General features: G+C 37.2%; 2 protein-coding genes across 2 annotated transcripts; one reads left to right on the top strand and one right to left on the bottom strand.

The window, feature by feature from the left end:
* Positions 1 to 3651: 3651 nt before the first annotated feature.
* On the top strand, positions 3652 to 5518 carry LOC148719202 (uncharacterized). Its single transcript, XM_088740534.1, has 3 exons — positions 3652 to 3758; positions 4444 to 4615; positions 5208 to 5518. The coding sequence occupies exons 1-3, from the start codon at positions 3729 to 3731 to the stop codon at positions 5426 to 5428; spliced, it is 423 nt and encodes a 140-aa protein (XP_088596660.1). The 5' UTR covers positions 3652 to 3728; the 3' UTR covers positions 5429 to 5518.
* A 1524-nt stretch (positions 5519 to 7042) lies between these two features.
* Positions 7043 to 12843, bottom strand: LOC148719201 (uncharacterized). Its single transcript, XM_088740527.1, has 4 exons — positions 12768 to 12843; positions 11427 to 11631; positions 10832 to 10941; positions 7043 to 8437 (listed from the first exon to the last, which is right to left on the bottom strand). The coding sequence occupies exons 1-4, from the start codon at positions 12789 to 12791 to the stop codon at positions 8246 to 8248; spliced, it is 531 nt and encodes a 176-aa protein (XP_088596653.1). The 5' UTR covers positions 12792 to 12843; the 3' UTR covers positions 7043 to 8245.
* Between the last annotated feature and the right edge of the window lie 4988 nt (positions 12844 to 17831).

Genomic DNA, 17831 nt, shown 5'->3' with positions numbered 1-17831 from the left:
TGCGGAAAGTTTGTCACTATAGACCTAGTTAAACGGCTCAGCCTGCCACCAGACAAGGATAGGGCATAGACCACTTTCATAAATGGCTGCCGGATAAATATTCTTTTGTTGAAATTTAAATTAGCCCTACTGGCCTCGTTCTCCAGTACAAAATTCAAAAGAATACATTATCTCAAGCGAGGCCAGGAGGGCTAATTTAAATTTAAACAAAGGAATATTTATACGGCAGCCATTTATGAAAGTGGTCTATCCGAAGTACAAATCGGACTGGTCGTGGGTACGACTCCGCTACTAGGAGCACTTGGGGTTCTTTTTCTCCGAGTCTGCCTGTAAAATTTACTGATTAACATCACCGTCCAAATGATAATTAGTTTTAAAAATGACATTATCGATGAAAATGTTACTGAATGAGAAAATTTGTCAAAAGAGTAGTGTAAAAACATAAAAGAGACAGGAATGGCACTCTAGGGAGAGACAGCAGTTGGTGTAAAATAAATCATTGGAATTGCAAGTGCATGGTTAGCTCCAATAGAGCAGTCGCGTTTATCCTAATAATTAGGTTATCTGTTTGTTTCCTTTCAGAATTTAAGACCATGAGATATAGAGCTAGGAGGTGCATACAATTCAATGAATCCGGCATCATATTTTCTTTGAAAGTCGTACATGAAACGAACGTGGTTTTCGAGGTGAGTTGAGAAAATGGGAAAGCCACCCTATGTATACCATTGAAATAAAGTAGTTACCCTGTCGAACGAAAGCACTACATTCTTCTTAACTGCCATCACGTTAAGCTACAAAGACAGTTTTCTGCATAGACTTTTAGTACCGTCAGTTAATAAAACTTTTGCCGAAGGAAAAACCTGTTCTGTTCTCGTCGTTGATCTTACTTTGTTTTGTTTTTTACAATTTCTTATTGATTGATGAAACGATTATTTCTCTCTCGGAAAAGCCATTGTGTGACAGAACAATCAGCAATGATTTCTTATTTCAAGAGGAAAGGGACACTGATACCGGTGTATTTACCTACAAACACATATCAGCTACCACAAACCATGCCCAATATCTCGGAGTTAGTTCTAATTGCACTGATAGGAACTTGTATGTTAATTGTACAAAGAAAACAGAAGGACGATGTTTCTTTAAAAAAAAAAAAAAAACGTTAGTGCGTTAACAACAAATCCGGCAAAATTGAAATTTTTTTCTTCAGTTCGCTTCTTCCAATGTGGATATTGATTATAAAATCGCCCTCTGGTAGAGAGAAATTAACAAACAAAACAGTCTTCCCACGATCAGTCCTCTATTTCCAGCGGATGAATATATGTGAGAACTAACGGGAAGAAAAACGAGACCACCTTTCAGTGTCGGTGTGCAGCAGATGTAACATAATTGTAATTAAAAAGAGTGGTTAACGAGTTTGAAGAGACTTTACATTGTAACATAATCTTCCTCTTTCAAGCGGAACTTTTCAGACGGGAATATTCCTGAGTAATTCTTTGCGTAGGCAACCCGACATTCGTTTTCACGCACGTAAGCGCCTGACCACAGACCGATTCGCTCAAGGAACTGAATACTAACGGACTACAGTCACGAAACATCGATAAGAGACACATCCGATTAAGTATTGGGAAATACGGGAAAAGGAAACTATCTGCGTTTCTTTACGGTGGGTTGAACATTTTGTGAAATTTAGGAAGAGAAAATAAAATTGACAGAAACAATAGCAACAGATCCCCAAACAACATACACGAGTTGGTTTGATCAGTAAGGTTATTTACCCATAGTGCCATATCAGCTTAACCAGTAAACTAGTCCGTAGTCATTCCGATACAGCGCGAGTATCGCCACTTTAATTCTCACTAAACTACCTGTCGATAGACACACCCACGCAAATAAAGTAGACTGTAAAAGAGAAAACATGGCTATCGACGATTTAACACATTTAAAGCGTTGGAAAATTATTGAGAAGCTTGTAATGGCACAGAAATTAAGAAATCATTCCTCACTCATTGTACGTCAACAAGTTGCAGTGTTGAGTTCACCTCAAGATGTCGAAGTGTGGGCTGGTGAAACAAGCACAAGTTTATTTCAACATAATCACTAAGAATAGAAAAGTGGAAAAGCACGAACGGAAGTACAGTGTCTAGATGTTTGCCGAAAGGATTCATTAAAGACAATACTATATAAATAAACCATATGGCAGAGAGATTTTAAGAAGATACGAGAAGCTTTATTTCAGCATTGCACCATCCAAGGAAAGTAAATGATGGATTTGAATATGGAAAGCAATATACATTGAATTTAATAAAATAGTATATCGCAAGGCATTTTAAGTGAAGTTAAAATGAAGCCATGATCTTTTCAAGTATCAGTATGACTGATGTTATAAGTATTTCCTGTGTGCTCAAGAAATGTTGAATTTTAAGTGTATTTGTAATGTAAGCGCTGTGTTTGTTGAGAACTTTCATGGCGACATGACCATCCTTACTTGAAACAGAGGTTCATCGAGTCGGCGGCATCACTCGAAGACGAAAGCGTCAATACCGCAATCAATATTTGCGTAGGATATCTGAAATTGGTTGTACACAAGAGTGAGCACGAAACGCTGACGAAACGCTGATCAATCAGGAAGCTTCAACTCCGATAATTATGATAAAAATAAAGGTCAACTATCCAGGATTCATAAGAGGTGATGATTATAAATCGCCCTCTTGCAGAAAGATTTAACTATTACTTTTGACTATATATAGAGATTGATACGTGTGTTCGTGCATTGTCAAGTGGACTTGTAATGTATTGTTTGCTTAAAAGGAATTGTGAAAGAGTTCGGTAAGATCTTATTTAGCAACGTAATCTCCGTCTTTAAAGCAGAAACTCAGTCATTGAGTGCGTAGTACGTGAGACTCACGAACACTTCCTGTGAGGGCATGCCTATGCACTTGACTTAAAACAGTGAAAAGGAAAAAAATACGAATATTGACCGTCCGAGATTTAAATTCTTGGGAAGTTTAAAATGCTACAGATATGGGAAATCTATCAGTGCTGAAAGTACATTTAGTTAAATTGTTATTATTAAATTATACAGGAAATGGGAACGATTCTCGTGCACGCAAAGATTATTCACTTTTTGAGCCCTCTTATTTTATTTATGTTAGTGTAACGAGCAAGAGGAAGATAGAGTAATCAAACTTTATTTCATTATGTCAGTTTAGAAATCGTAAATAAACAGATAGAGCGGTGGTTGTAAGAATTCTTTTTATATACGTGTTTGAATTTGTAAAACATGATTCAGACTTTAAATCATTGCGTGGGTAGTTTATTGACGACAATGTTTCCATGCATGCTTGAGAATCTGGTCTCAAATGCTTGAGAATTTGAAAAACCTCTGTTAGGATGCCCTCAATGTCCACTTTCTGTGGTTCAACTAGATTTTTCCCCCTTCCCACGTGCCAGATCTAGATTTTACTTCCGCAGCCCAGAAGCAGGAAGGAACATGTTTTAAGTTTTCTTCTGAAAACAATAGAGTTACAACTAAAGTAAATGCAGCTACGGAATCGGTTAACCGACATCACCACAATCTCTTACGTGTTTTTTTTTTTTTGCACATATATCATTTTGCAAATGTATTAGACAATGATTTAATAAGCAAAGAACGCCAGAATAAAACAAGAATGGCCGCTTCATGGCATATATAGAGCTCAAAACTTTGTCAGCTCTTATGTCTAAGCGTAATGGATCCAAAACACACTTTAGTTTTTCTGGTGAGTATTTACGTTCTAATCTTGAAAAACTACTTCAAGGAGCAATAGTCAAGTATACTCTTTGGATAAGGGAAATTATGATGCCGTTATAATGCCAGTGCACCAGTACCTCAGAGGTCATGGGTTCAAATCCTAGAAAGGCTTTTTCAGGCCTTTTTTTCACTACTGCTTAAGTAGTGTTCATGCGAAGATCGTTGTCACGTTCATTTCTTAAACCGCAGTTGACATATATGATTTTCACATATTCATAGTAATTCATAATACCGTGAGTAGTTTTTATTCACTCTCCTGGGCTATTCAACTTATTTTGTGAAAAGGTAATTGGTTATATCAAATAAGTATAATTGTAAGTTGGCCCCCGTGAGGAGTTAAAATGCTGACGTTTCGAGCGTTAGCCCTTCGTCAGAGCGAAGGACGAAGGGCTAGCGCTCGAAACGTCAGCTTTTTAATTCGTTACGGTGGCCAATTTACAATTATACTTATTTGATATAACCAATTACCTCGTTACCCCCACCGACGCAGCATCACAGTTTCTTTAGAAACGTTCACCCTTTATATATTTTGTGAAAACCCCATCGACGCAGCAAAAGATGGTTATTTAGAAGATCATTCCCCATTGAGCCCCCTCTCAAGTCTTTTAATAAGCAGACTGAGAAAGTAAGTCACCAAACTTATTAATTCATAGGTTATAACAGTGTGCTTCCTAGTAGAAGGGAAAGCCAGGACGTTTTTCCTCCAATCAGAGTTCAGAAAAAAAAACCAATGTATGGGAGGTAATCTCATGAAAATCCACGTAGCTTCAAAAGGTCCAAGTCAGGCGAAATGTGATGGTGCGAGTACAAGAGATGTCAACACCAGTAAGTTATATGCTTTTTGCTTATACATTTATTCGATTCGTTTTGAAATCACTGGTGATCCTTGAGATCTGATTGGCTCTCATTGGAATCGCATCATATTTTGCTTTAAATCTTTCCCAGCCAATGAGGAAGTTTTTTCTAAGATACGACAACCAATCAGATTTGAAGGCTTGTTTAAAGAAATCAGTCAAATTGCAGGAAAAAACAACTTTTGCAACTTGTAACAAACCAGCTCACTACTCGGGATCAAAAAAATATTTATAAAGACTAAAAAATCCCGTATCCTAGCGACTGAATTTTGTGATTTAAAATAGATGTAACGAAGTGGTTATTGTCGTGCAATTTTAGTCTGAAATCATACTTGTGATTTCAAATCAAACTCGTGCTGCGCAATGATTTGATTTTGAAATCACGCATATGATTTCACGCCAAAGTGCACTCCAATCAGTTAAATTGCCATCCCTTAGTACAATGACATAGGGCAGCGGTAGGTATCGTACTCTCCCTTTGCCAGATAACATGATGATTGGTGCTTTTTTCTAAGAGAAGAGATCACTTATATTTTATTTGCCAATTCCCCTTTAATGTTTAGGATTTTCAATTATCAAAGTCAGAGGCTTGAGGTGCTTCCAGTTTACTGATACACAATCTAAAAATGTCAAATATGCGTTAAAAATCAAGAGCGGCACAAATGATGCTGAATTTGAGGTAGGTAAAATGAAACTTTATGTTTGCGTGTTTAATCATGGTTGGTTTTTGCGTCTTGAGCCATTTGTTCAGCTTCGCGTGTCTTTCGTCCAGTGCGAAGCGTGAAACGTGGCTGAACTTCGTTGGATGAAAATTCAAAGCGTGAACTGCGCAAGTTGATACCCTTCTTTTCAAGCGAAAAGTGTAGCGATAGAGGACCCATCTTGTACTGAGGAACTGAACAGCCCAATAGATATAAAGTGGAATGAAAATGTTACTGTTTGTGCACCTAAATCACGGTACATTTATTTACATCGCACGATGCACCTGGCACGACCCACCCACCCACTCCTTTAAGACGATTTTCTTTTTGTGCCATACGTTTAATATAATGAAAAGTTTTTGATTCCCCTGGGTATAAATTTAAAGGATTTTTCTTTAGTGTCTATGGCTTTTGGTAACTGTTTTGTGCTGGTGCAGGCAGTTATTAATTAATCAAAAGAAAAAGGAAAAATAACCATGATAGATAGGGCTACTTTTACTTTTTATTAACAGTTCAGAGGATCGTTTCATACCGATTGAGTGAATAAGAAGTTATATTGTCTTTCTCGGATAGAAACATTATATATACATTATATATATATATATATAGAAAGTTTAAAAAATTGCGAGGATGGACAACTTCTGACGTAAAAAATATAAAAAATTTTAATAAAAAGCGTTTCGGTCAGAGACCTTCTTCAGTTATTTACCTATATATATATATATATATATATATATATATATATAGGTAAATAACTGATATATATTAATAAAACGGGACTACAATTCAGCTTATTAGAGTTTAACAGTTTAGGTGGCAGTGAGGATCTATGACCTAAGCATTTCTATTTCATAATCGGTTATGTTTTGTTTTGTTTCACGATTGATTGCTTCTTCATCGTGTGTTTGTGAGTGAAGTTTTTTTTTTTTTATTTTGTCTCCTATAATTCTCAGAAAAGGGCATGTGACAACTCAGTTGGCAGTGAGTTCCTTTTTCAACAGAGGAAAGATAACGGAGTGTACAAGTATATGCATCAAACGATGTGCCTCGGAATATCTTCCAATTGTGCTGATACAAATTTACGTTTGTTTAACACTGGAATCAACGACGGGCGATGTGCTTTCAAAAAGATGCGCAAGCGAAACTGATCTATATTTTTTTATTGATTATAGCAGCAAACAAAAGTTTAAAATAAATCGATTTGATAGAGAAAAGTTCTGTTTTTATAAATTATGTTTCATTAATGTCTATAAGGTTTTGTCTTTCCTATTGTTGGAAATAAAGACTCAAAGTGGACTCGAATAAAAGGATTAATTCCCGAAAAAGGCATCAGATGTGCACAATGTTTAATTTCGAACTAAAATAAATTTACTACGCACTTTCCCGCGAATTTTGAAGAATCATTCGTCCACGAAAAAAAAAATTCTCACATTTTGACTTGACACCCGAATGCATCTATTCCCCCCCCTCCCCAGGGAAGATGAAATTAATGAAAAACTTCGATGGCGAAGACGATTTGAGGCGCCTATTAATAGTATTACAAGAAATATGAAATCAAGAGAATCAGTTCTTAACATGTACTGAAGCGAAATCTGAAATGAATCCCTTTCTTTAGATCTCGAGTAGCTCCCAACCTCTCTTTGTTCTTTACTCTGAACGCGTTAAAAAACTCTCACACAAGGTAATCATATCCATAATTAAATAATAAATAGTACATGATTTTATTTTAAAAGTGGCATATAAAACTTTGTATACAATAAAAAAATATGAAGCTCTTAATACTCTATATATCGTAAGGTGCAATTTTAACCTCAACGGCTGCCCCGAGGTGAATAGTATTTGCTATTCACTTCCGAAAATTACTATTCATTTGTGCGATATATACTTATTTAAAGTGACAATAATAATAATAATGATAATGAAATAGATTTCATTATTTATTTACTTATTTATTATAATTTGATTAAAAAGTCCCTAAAAGATAGACTAGATTTAAAATCTAACGCTAAATCGTTTCATAGGTTCGGTGCAAAAGATGAGAGAGTCTTGTCACCGTAGGTTTCAAGCGAGTCTTCGGAACCTCTTAAAAAATACCTTTTGGCGGACCATATTAAGGTTTCTCTACAGGGCGCCAGTGTAAGTTTGCAGTTGGCGAACTGATTGTTAGCGAATTATCGTTGTCCAAGCGAGAACTAACAAAAGCATGTGCAAGTGATTTTGAGCTCTCGGAAGTCAAGTCCTGCCTAATTTCAAGACAAGATTTGGTAAAAATAAAACATACATGTTCCTTGTTGAGTCAGATTATCCTTATTAATATTATCATGAATCACGGTGACATGACGAGGATCTTTGACACATTCAAATATTACAATTAAATGTTGAATTCGATTTAAATAGGAAAAGATTAGAAGTCGTTCCTAATGCTTCTTTGCTTTAACGCTTTCTTTTTTTAATGTTCTTTACTATTTGTTTGAGTTCCTGTTTCATTGATTTTGCAGGAGGTCACCTTATGTAAACTCTAAAAAGCCATATCGATGTCCGGGAAGCCGTAAAAAAGATACTTTTAAACTGTTAAGTCCAATTGAGGAAATGGCTACTAAACTGAACGAAAATTAATGAGGTCATCCGGGGCATGGCGCTCGGGTCAGACCCGTTAAAAACTCGGACAAAAGACTAACGCAATAAGTCACGTATAAATTCGGTAGTAACTGAGTCCTGTCCTGTCGAACTTGCACCTGAACTCTTTTTCTAAATAAACTTTCTCCTTCGCTTATTATGGTGCAGTTGCAGATAGCATCAGGGAAAATTTTAAATATTAAAATACCTGTTAAATAACTGAAAGAGGAAATCAGAATAAAAAAAAAAAAAAGTCGTGCAAAATGAGAACCTCGCATAACATTTTAACGAAAGCCTCTGAAATGGCAACGCTTATCATTAATACTTGTATTGAATAAATACAAACTGGTGTCGCTACAGTCTGTGGATACTCCCACGTACATCGTGTCATGGTGTTTGTACACTCGAGTCAGTCCAGCTACTTTAATCTCATCAAAAAGGAACTCGCTGCCTGTGGAATTGTCACACTGCCCTTTCTGTAAATGGAATAAGGATACGCTCATCAAAAATTTAAAACAACACAAAAAAAGTAAGTGGCGCTTGCCATTTATACGTATTTAGCGCAGAGGCTTAAGTTTAAACCTGAGAACGAGTGTGGCGGATGTTACTAAAATCACGAACGGGGAACGAAGAACAGGGAACGGGGAATGGCGAACGGAGAACGAGGAACGGGGAACGAGGAACGGGGAACGGGGAGCGGAGAACGAGGAACGGGAAACGAGGAACGGGGAACGGGGAACGGGGAACGGGGAACAGGGAACGGGGAGCGGAGAACGCGGAACGGGGAGCAGGGAACGGGGAACGGTAAACGGAGAACGGAGAACGGGGAACGGGGAACGGGGAACGGGGAACAGGGAACGGGGAGCGAAGAACGCGGAACGGGGAGCAGGGAACGAGGAACGGTGAACGGGGAACGGAGAACGAGGAACGGGAAACGGGGAACGGGGAACGGGGAACGGGGAGCGGGGAACGGGGAGCGAGGAACGGGGAACGGTGAACGGGGAACGGTGAACGGGGAACGGTGAACGGGGAACGCTGAACGGGGAACGGTGAACGGGGAACGGTGAACGGGGAACGGTGAACGGGGAACGGAAAATGAGGAACGGGGAACGGGGAACGGGGAACGGGGAACGAGGAACGAGAAACGGGGAACGAGGAACGGGGAACAGGGAACGGGGAACGGGTGTACAGCGGTAACCCGCCTGAGAACTCAAAATGGCGGAGTCCGTTGGCTTGACTTCGCGAGCGAAGATTAAAAAGGTTGTCCACGTTGACATCGGCTGCAGGCACGTTCGTGGCTGATCAGACCGATGCGGGAAAGGCAGATCCGCGGGCGGAGTAAAGGGAACCAAAAGGGTCTGGCATCTAGTTTTGAGCACGTGCTCTTCGAACGCGATCGTCGGAGCAAAAAGCATGGACGGTAAGTGTAGGTTTTATTGAAGGATTTTACTTTAAAATGTCGAGTGCCTCATAAATTTAGTTTTTGTCTGGCACACATTGCAGGTTGCATAGAAATCAAATCCTCGGAGAGGTGAGTATCTTACAATTCATGCACAACATTTGAACAATCAACTCAGAACTACAAGCTCGCGGCATTTATTCTTACATTCATAGAGTAATTGTACTGCAAGGTAATGAAGTTTACCTCCAAAATCTTCACCGTTACAACCTAGCAATATCAATAATATTGTAAAGCAAACAGCTGAATGACGTTTACGCCCATTATGGGAATCATTTTCTCTTGAATATGATCAATGAAGTGTAAATATTATTGTAAGCATTAGCATGAATGTGAATTCATACACCTACATTCTTGAAGACATAGCTCATGTCTTCCTGTTAAATTAAATGTTATTAAAAGTTCTGTCAATGTTTGATTTCTCTATTGTTTACATGGAAGTTTATAGGTCGATACAAAGATGTGTTCCTGATGTTATTTTGCGGTAAGGTAAGCAGATATCTGCATGTAGTAATTTTAATAACTAGGCTGGTTATTACGTTTCCTAGCTCATTTTTGTTAATCTAAGATATTACCTCCTTGCTACTTATCTGCAAAAAATGCTGTTGGGTAATGCAAACAAACAACATACCCAAACTCTGCCAAAAGATGCAGATTTCAGGAAGGAAAACAAAGAGAGACGTCAGAACAAATGGTGGCAGCCATTGCAGAAACGTTGACTTCGAATTCTCGCCTCGAAATACTAGGCTTCGTGGCTTCGCCTGGGCAATAGTTAAATAAAAGCGAGTCGTCTAATTTCGCAGCAAGCGGCGACCTAGCGATAAAGTCAGTGTTTGTAAACATCGTTTACTCCGCCATTTTGAATTCTCAGGTGGGTTACCGCTGTATATCCGTTCCCCGTTACCAGTTTTAGTAACATCCGAGTGTGGCCTATCACATTTTTGACTCATTAAGGTTAATGTTTGGCTGATTAAAACGAGTTTGGGTAAAGATATCTACAATCAGAATAACATATATATAGTGTCAGAATCTGTGAGTGTCCGTTGGGCTAGAATCTCGTTATACGAAGGGGTGTGTTTTTATCATATCTTAGAAGCTTTTAATGTTTTGTTGCAGCAATTTTCAAAGAAATGTCAAAAGTGAAACAGGTTTTCCTTCGCGCTGACTGTTTGTTGAGAAAACTTGGGTTTTAATGTTACGATTCTCAATCGGACATATCACACTTTGCCTATTGTTATGTTTTCATCAATTTGAAAACAAAGGCTCTATCGTTTGTTATCCTCCGGAACCTTTTTATCGTACTCGGCACTGAGTGTCGAGTTCAGGAGATAATTTTTTTCCGTGGAGGAACTTTTGCCAAAGGGTGGTATCCTTTATGACAGTCTAGTATGTGATAGATCCGTGAACTTACCTCAAAAACGATATGATTTGTTCCATTATTTACTTTCAATGCATACTTTGTACTCTGGTCAGCAGTGTACTCAATACATCTCTTTCCATTAATTATCCTAATTGAAAATTCTAAAAGATAAAATTAAAAATAATGTTTACAAACATATATATATATATATATATATTTCTCGTGAGAAGGTCGAGAAAGCATTTTTGATGATACAATGGTTCTCGGAAAAAAACAGATAACTCAGTCTCCTCATTGAGCGCTTTATGCGCTGGTCATTAACCTGTTTGTGATAGGATGGGAATTTTTTTTTTGGTAAATGAAACTTCATTTACTTAATGACAGAGCATCTGAGAATAAATCTACACCAGAGACTCGATATCCTTGTCTTGCGCCGCTTAAGTAATACATTTACCTTGCATCTTTCTATAATTTAACATTTTTTATTGGCAGGCGGCTTATTTTTTCAAAACACCTCCTCCCTAACTTCTTGCAGACTTTCTAGAATTTTTCTCTTTTATTGAGGAACGACTTCTGAACAGGGATAAGCAACTTGTACGAAAATCAGAATATAAAGGTCTTCTTGTCACTTACACATGTTACTTACTTGTGTTTTTATCTTTTCTTTTCGCACCATCGCACTTCGCCCTGCACGGCCTTTCCGCACCTTGACAAGCTTTGTCTATATGAATTTTCACGAGATTACCTCCTAGACATCCTGTGTGTCTTTCTAATTTATATATTGACTGAAGGCGTAGCCCTCTAGAGTTTGATAAAGCTGTCACCTCAGCCAATGAGAAAAATATCACAACCTGTGTGGAAAATCAAAATAAGTTCGTAGTCAACCTGGCCCACCAAAAACAGGGCAATCACGTAAAAAAGTTTAACCACTTTGGGGGTGGGAGGGTTCTGAAAATGACCGTGGCCAATTACAGTGATTAACTTTTCGACAACCAGGGAGAAGTCAACATCAGAGTCAGGTGAGCGACTTGGATGTTTATGACTTGGGTCAACAGAGGAAAATCACGAGTTGTATGCTTAGGTCAGTGATTACGAGAATCAAGGTTGGAATAATGCATTTCAAGTGAAATGAAGGGAAAAAGGCTTGGTTTACTGAATGTAATATCCGTGGAGTAACAAAGAGTATTTTGTCCTGTTCCGTTTGTGTGGTTTCTTTGTTTGTTTCTTGATTCTATTTAGATAGAGAGATAGATAAATCGTTTATTAAAAGAAACACCTCGCAGTCCGAAGACTGAATTACATGTATATTGTACAAGTAACAAAATTCATGGTTAAAATAGTTTGAAAATCTTAATAATAAAAATATACAAATGTGATGAAAACGTTTCACTTAGGATGATCTTGTGTTAAGAAAATATACATACTTAAACATATACATTTACATCCTTAGTCTATGGCTAACAACAAAAGATTTTTTTTTTTTTTTTTTTTTTTTTTTTAATAATTTTATTGGCATTCTACTGAGTTACAAAAGTAATAAACGAGAAGTTACACGTACAAAAAAAATTGCCAAAAGGGAGTAACGAACGGGACGTGAGTACCCATGCAAGACGATCAGTCTTGCAAACTGGCACGTTAAACTTCCTATTGCTGCGCAGCTGCCTGTGGTGCTCAGCTTTAGGTGGGAGCAGACCTGCGAGCTTGCGATTAATGTCAAGAACAATGTCGTTAAAAAGATCAAACGATAGAGATGCTCTCCTGTCGTAAAGAGAAGAGATGGCTGCCTCTTTGAGCGCGCTGTTGTAGCTTGCATAAGAAAAGATAATGCGTAAAGCGCGCTTCTGAATACGTTCCAGCTCTTCGGAGCTGGAACGTATTAAATTTATAAAATATATTTCAGTCAGGAAAGCTGTTTGGTCAAGTCTCTAAGTTTCTTTATAAAAGATCTTTTTCAGCCGCAACAATGAAAAGTAAAAGTATTACTTACCAGGAGAGTGCATTTATGATTCATTAGGCTAGTGTACTTTCTCACAATATTTCATAAAGGTCAGCTTGACAGTTCAGCAAACGAATGAGCTCGTATCTTTGAAATGCTTTTATTTATACTTCTGCGCCCTTAATCTTATTTTCGACAAGTAAGGCATTAGGAAATTCAAGAATTTTTTGGTTAAAAAAGGGGCAGAGGTCTCTGTAACTTTGCATATTAAGATCCTAACCCCAAATAGAAATGCATCACTTATCCGCTGTCCGGTGGTCTCTCGCCGACGCACATGGAAACTCACGATAATTTTTGTCTGTATTAATTTGAATAACTTACAGTACTGTAAACTTCTCATGGCTGAACTCATAGAGAATTTCGGTGTACGAACTTAAATGCTGCTGCTCCTGGAGTTTTCATAGTTACGTGAGTTGATAATTAATACCAATAAAAAAGAAAGCACTGAAAGAGGAAGGGGGCGTTCCTGGTCACTGAAACACTCAGGCACGCACCTAAAAACCAAAGCTCTGTGGTTGATTAAATCAATCTACAAGTGATAATCATGAAAAGAAACGTCTTCCTTCAAAAAAACGTTGATTGCCGTCATCGGGACGCAGAATAACAGATCTACAGCACGTGTCACTTGAGTCTGCCGCCCAAATCATGTCGCCGGAATTAATGGCATGCATTGGCACGTAGTTAAACAAATATTGTGGCTATGAATTATTTTCCAATGCAAACACTACTAAGGTAATTTTTCCATTTCCCATGTTCCATATATTGTTACTTTTATCAATAAAAATTCACTTTGTGATTGGGCGTCCTCACGCGTAGAAGGTCACTTATCAGTCTATTTCCTTTCTGGAGACTGTGTAATCAGAGAGGGCGGGTTGTTCATCGTGTGCTGTGTTTGAATAAACAAACTAATTACATGAGACGAAAACTTGAATTGTGTTAATCGTACATCCAAAACAGGAAAAGAGTCTTTAATTTGCTTAATTGATTAAGAAGCTTAATCCTCCGGAAGAATTCAAGCTGTTCTCACTGTAAGTATTCTTACAAATGTCAAATGTTTTGTTAGACCCTGCTGAACTAAAGAAAACAGTGACATGAAGTACGGATATCTATCCTGAGAGCTTAATGACCGGGAAGTTCTTTGGTTTGCCATTAATTCATTTAGGTTAGCTAAAACAAATTGGGAATATCAGAGGTACATAACTATATAGGAAAGGATGATAGTAAAGAAACATTTTTAGAGCATTGTACTGACAGCCAATAAAGTTTCCCTTTTGTGAAAGCTGAAGGACATTGAAGTTTTCTAGGTGGACTGGGGTATTTCTCAGAAAGTTATTACGTAACCGCAATGCCAGTTGTCCGAATGGCCAGGCCTAGCAGATGCATGAATCACCACGTTTTGAAAAGAAATGTTCTAAGTGTCATGCGATAGGAACGGCTTTCTTTTCCTTCTGAAGAGATATAGATTTTAAGAGATATAGAGATTATCGGAATGAGGTAAAACACATTTCTTAGTATACCAAGCCATTTTAGGATAACAGGCTTATCCTGCGGAACTCAGAATTAAACTCCACAGAAAAACCGACACCTATCGTCTCTGATGAAGCTATCGTTCTCGACAACTTCAGTGAAAACTTTAGTTCAATACCAAACCGCAATTAAAATACTATGTAAAGAGAGCTAAATCAAGCTACCAAGCTGCCAACAAGAAAAATTATAAATTTCATTTCCTTACTCTAAATATGTACGAGACCAAAGTTGCATCGTAATAGTTCAACGCACTTCCTGTTGTTGATAAAAGCAACGAAATTCAAGATTCGACGAATTTTGTGCTTTGCGGTTTGCGTTGAAAGAAATCGGGAAAAAAAAAAAGTAGCAGAGTTTACTTCATCACGTATCGAAAGAGTTTCTGTTTGACTAGCCAAAGAAACATTTCGTCCGCTACGTCAATAGAGATCGTGGGGGTTTTTTAATTCTCGAAGGTGCCACACCTAAACGGGCTTCGTGATATGAATAAGACTTGTGGATGAAAAAAAGCAACGCAAAACGTTGCAAGGTAAAAGAAAAAAAAGTCCCCAAAATTTCCGAATTCGTGCTTTCAAGTGGTAGTTTGTCGTTCGGGATGTACTGTTCAAACTAATTCCATTCTGCCAATGGATATTAAATACTTCCCTCCTCTTGATAAACTGTAAAGTGAACCCTATGATTATGTCTTTATCAACGCATTTTTGCTCTCCTGAGTTTTATTACTTTGCATATCTTTTGTGCAGTTATTGATTATATGTTTTCTTAGTTTCTTCTCTGGATGAGGTCTGAAGGCCACGTTACAAATATCAAATCTTTAAATGTTTAGTCGAAAACAAACAGACAGGATGATTTTGTTCGTATTGATTTTCAAGGTTTTTAAATCTCCACATGACTAACCTGGAATGACAATGTACTTAGTGATTATTTGGTATTGTTCTAAGAGGCAAGAGAAGGCTTTATTTATTGCTAGAGTCGTTTTTTTGGATATTCGTGATTGCTTTTATTTTTCCTACGTTCATTGTTACTAAGCAAAGGCAAAACATGAAAATCTTTGATACGCGTCATGCTCGTTCGCTTTGCGTTGTAACGATAACAAGTTACTTTATCGTTTCAGCAAGGACCAGTTTTTTCGTTGCAGAAAAGTTTTTAAATTTATAAAATATCATGCTGTCGTTTTCAACATTGAAACGATAAGAATCCACGAAGATAAAAAGAGCTTGTGATATCCAGCGTCATTTTCCTCTTCCTTCGAGCTAAGAACAAAGCTAATTTAAGACAGGCTCGTCAAATCAGTCGGATTAAAATTTGATATTGAGCCGGCACAGATTATGTGAGTGTGTTACAGTGTTAATCTTTCCAATAATGCCAATACAGACCTTGAAACATTGAAGTCATTGACCCCCAAAGAAAAATGTTATCCCAAAAGCCTGAAATAAATAATAAATCCATTCAGTGGCCTTTTAGTTGTGTTATCAATTCTTATATTTAAAAAATGTATTTTTTTGATGCTTAACCTGTCTCCCTATGATTCTGAAGACGGCTGTAATTTGTTCTGTCTTAATTTACTTTGAATTGCTTAGAATACGGGAAAGATGAACTTATGTTGCCCTGAAATTTTATTCAGAATTGCTATTTGTCATCAAAACTATAAATTACCAAACGTATCAACGGTAAAATTTACTGATTTCACTTTTTCGTACAGGTAGAAATTAAATTCCAAATCTTGATGTGACTGAAAAAAGATAAATGGAGAGGACTCATGGGGCTAACATTAAGACTTGAAAATTTTCGTTCACAAACAAGGAGAACAAGATGGATTGATAATAAGAATAAATAATACAACAATTGTATAATGTTTATGTAGTGCAAAAGAATTAGTAACTGTTGTTAAAAGATTTTTTTCTGAATGTTGATACTAAAACAATTCAGTGTCCCTTGCGGAACCCTTTAGCAAATCTATCTTAATCAACTGCCTTCTCACTAGTGATACAGTAAAGTCTATCAAGGAATACATTGAAGACCTTAATCAGAAAGATCTATAGAACCTCCAAATATGTACATACTCTTTGATCCAGAGGGGAAGAGATGTTGCCACATATGTCAATAAGTAGTGGAGTAAAGGCAAAGAATGTGAAAAAAAAATTGGATATCTTAAGATACGATTGTAAAAGATCCACAGTAAAAGTCTGAAAGCAAAGTGCCAGAGAGGTCAATAATTAAGACTACCTTTATCTCAAGCTTTGAAATTGTGTATCACGCGAGCAATAAGTCTGGAACAATGCCATGCATAATGGAAAATCACAAATGAGCTTAAGCAGACTGGCATTTCATATTTAGAGACTGCTTTACATTGGATATAGGGATGACCTGGATCTTAAAACGATGGGATGAAAGAAAACTAACTCAGAACTTTGCAAGGTACAAGGGAGGGAAGTTCCGAAGGCTTCTCAACTCATTTTTTGCAGAATATATGCTTTAGGCGGCTGTTCGTCGTTCGGATTTTTCTGTTCAAAACGATGAATATGACATACCTCAATTTCCTAGATCCAACCACAGTAGGCAACGTGATGTCTTCATTTATGCATTTTTGACTCTATAAATCTCAATCGTAGTTTGTTATTCTATTTTCTTCGTATTCTTCTATAGATTGCAAAGTAAGAAGGCCCACGTTTCAAATATTAATTATTTTTTCTCGAAAACGAATACAAAGATGATTTTGTCGGATGAACTATGATGCTTATTGAATTCTGCATTTGGGTGTACCAGACCTGGAATGACATACCTTTCTGTTATGCTAATGATTATTTGATATATTGTTTGAAAAGGTTATAAAGAGCCTTAAGTTTTTGCTGGAGTCCCTTTTTTTGAATATTCATACTCGCTTTTATTTTTCTTGCGTTGATTGTTACCATGTGAGTGAAGACAAAACTTGAGAAATATGATAGGCCAAATATATGTTCTTTGACTTCGCATTGAAACGATAACAAGTTTTCAGTTTATCGTTTCAACAAGGACTATTTCTTCTTTTCAGAATAAAATGTTATCAGGATAAAATACTTTTTCATTATAAAATACTCGTGTCGTGGTTTTAAACATTAAAACATTAGGAATGCGGGGAAATTAAAGAGGCTGTGATATCCAGTGGTCATTTCCTATTCCTCTCATGCTAAGAAAAGGGAATCAGTTCATGACAGCTTCATCTAATCTATCCAATTATAATTTGAGCCGGTACAGATTACCTGTGTATATTGCACTGATAAACTTCCCAATATGGCCAGATCATGAAAAACTTGACGTTATTGACCCCAGTGACAACTGTTATCCCTAAAAAACCTGACATAAAAATAATGACATTCAGCTGCCTTTATTTATCTTGTCAGTCTTTATATTAGAATGTAGGTTTAACGCTTAAGCTGTTTCTTCATTTGACTATCCGGCTGCATGCACACTTCCGGCCGTAGGTTTTTTTTTTAGTTTCAATTTGAATTGTTTAAATCACAGAGAACCTTAACATATTTTCTCTGGAATTTT

This window comes from Stylophora pistillata, chromosome 12, assembly GCF_964205215.1.
Source record: "Stylophora pistillata chromosome 12, jaStyPist1.2, whole genome shotgun sequence".
In the NCBI taxonomy this organism is placed as follows: Eukaryota; Metazoa; Cnidaria; class Anthozoa; order Scleractinia; family Pocilloporidae; genus Stylophora; species Stylophora pistillata.
This window is presented reverse-complemented; position numbering and strand designations above follow the sequence as displayed.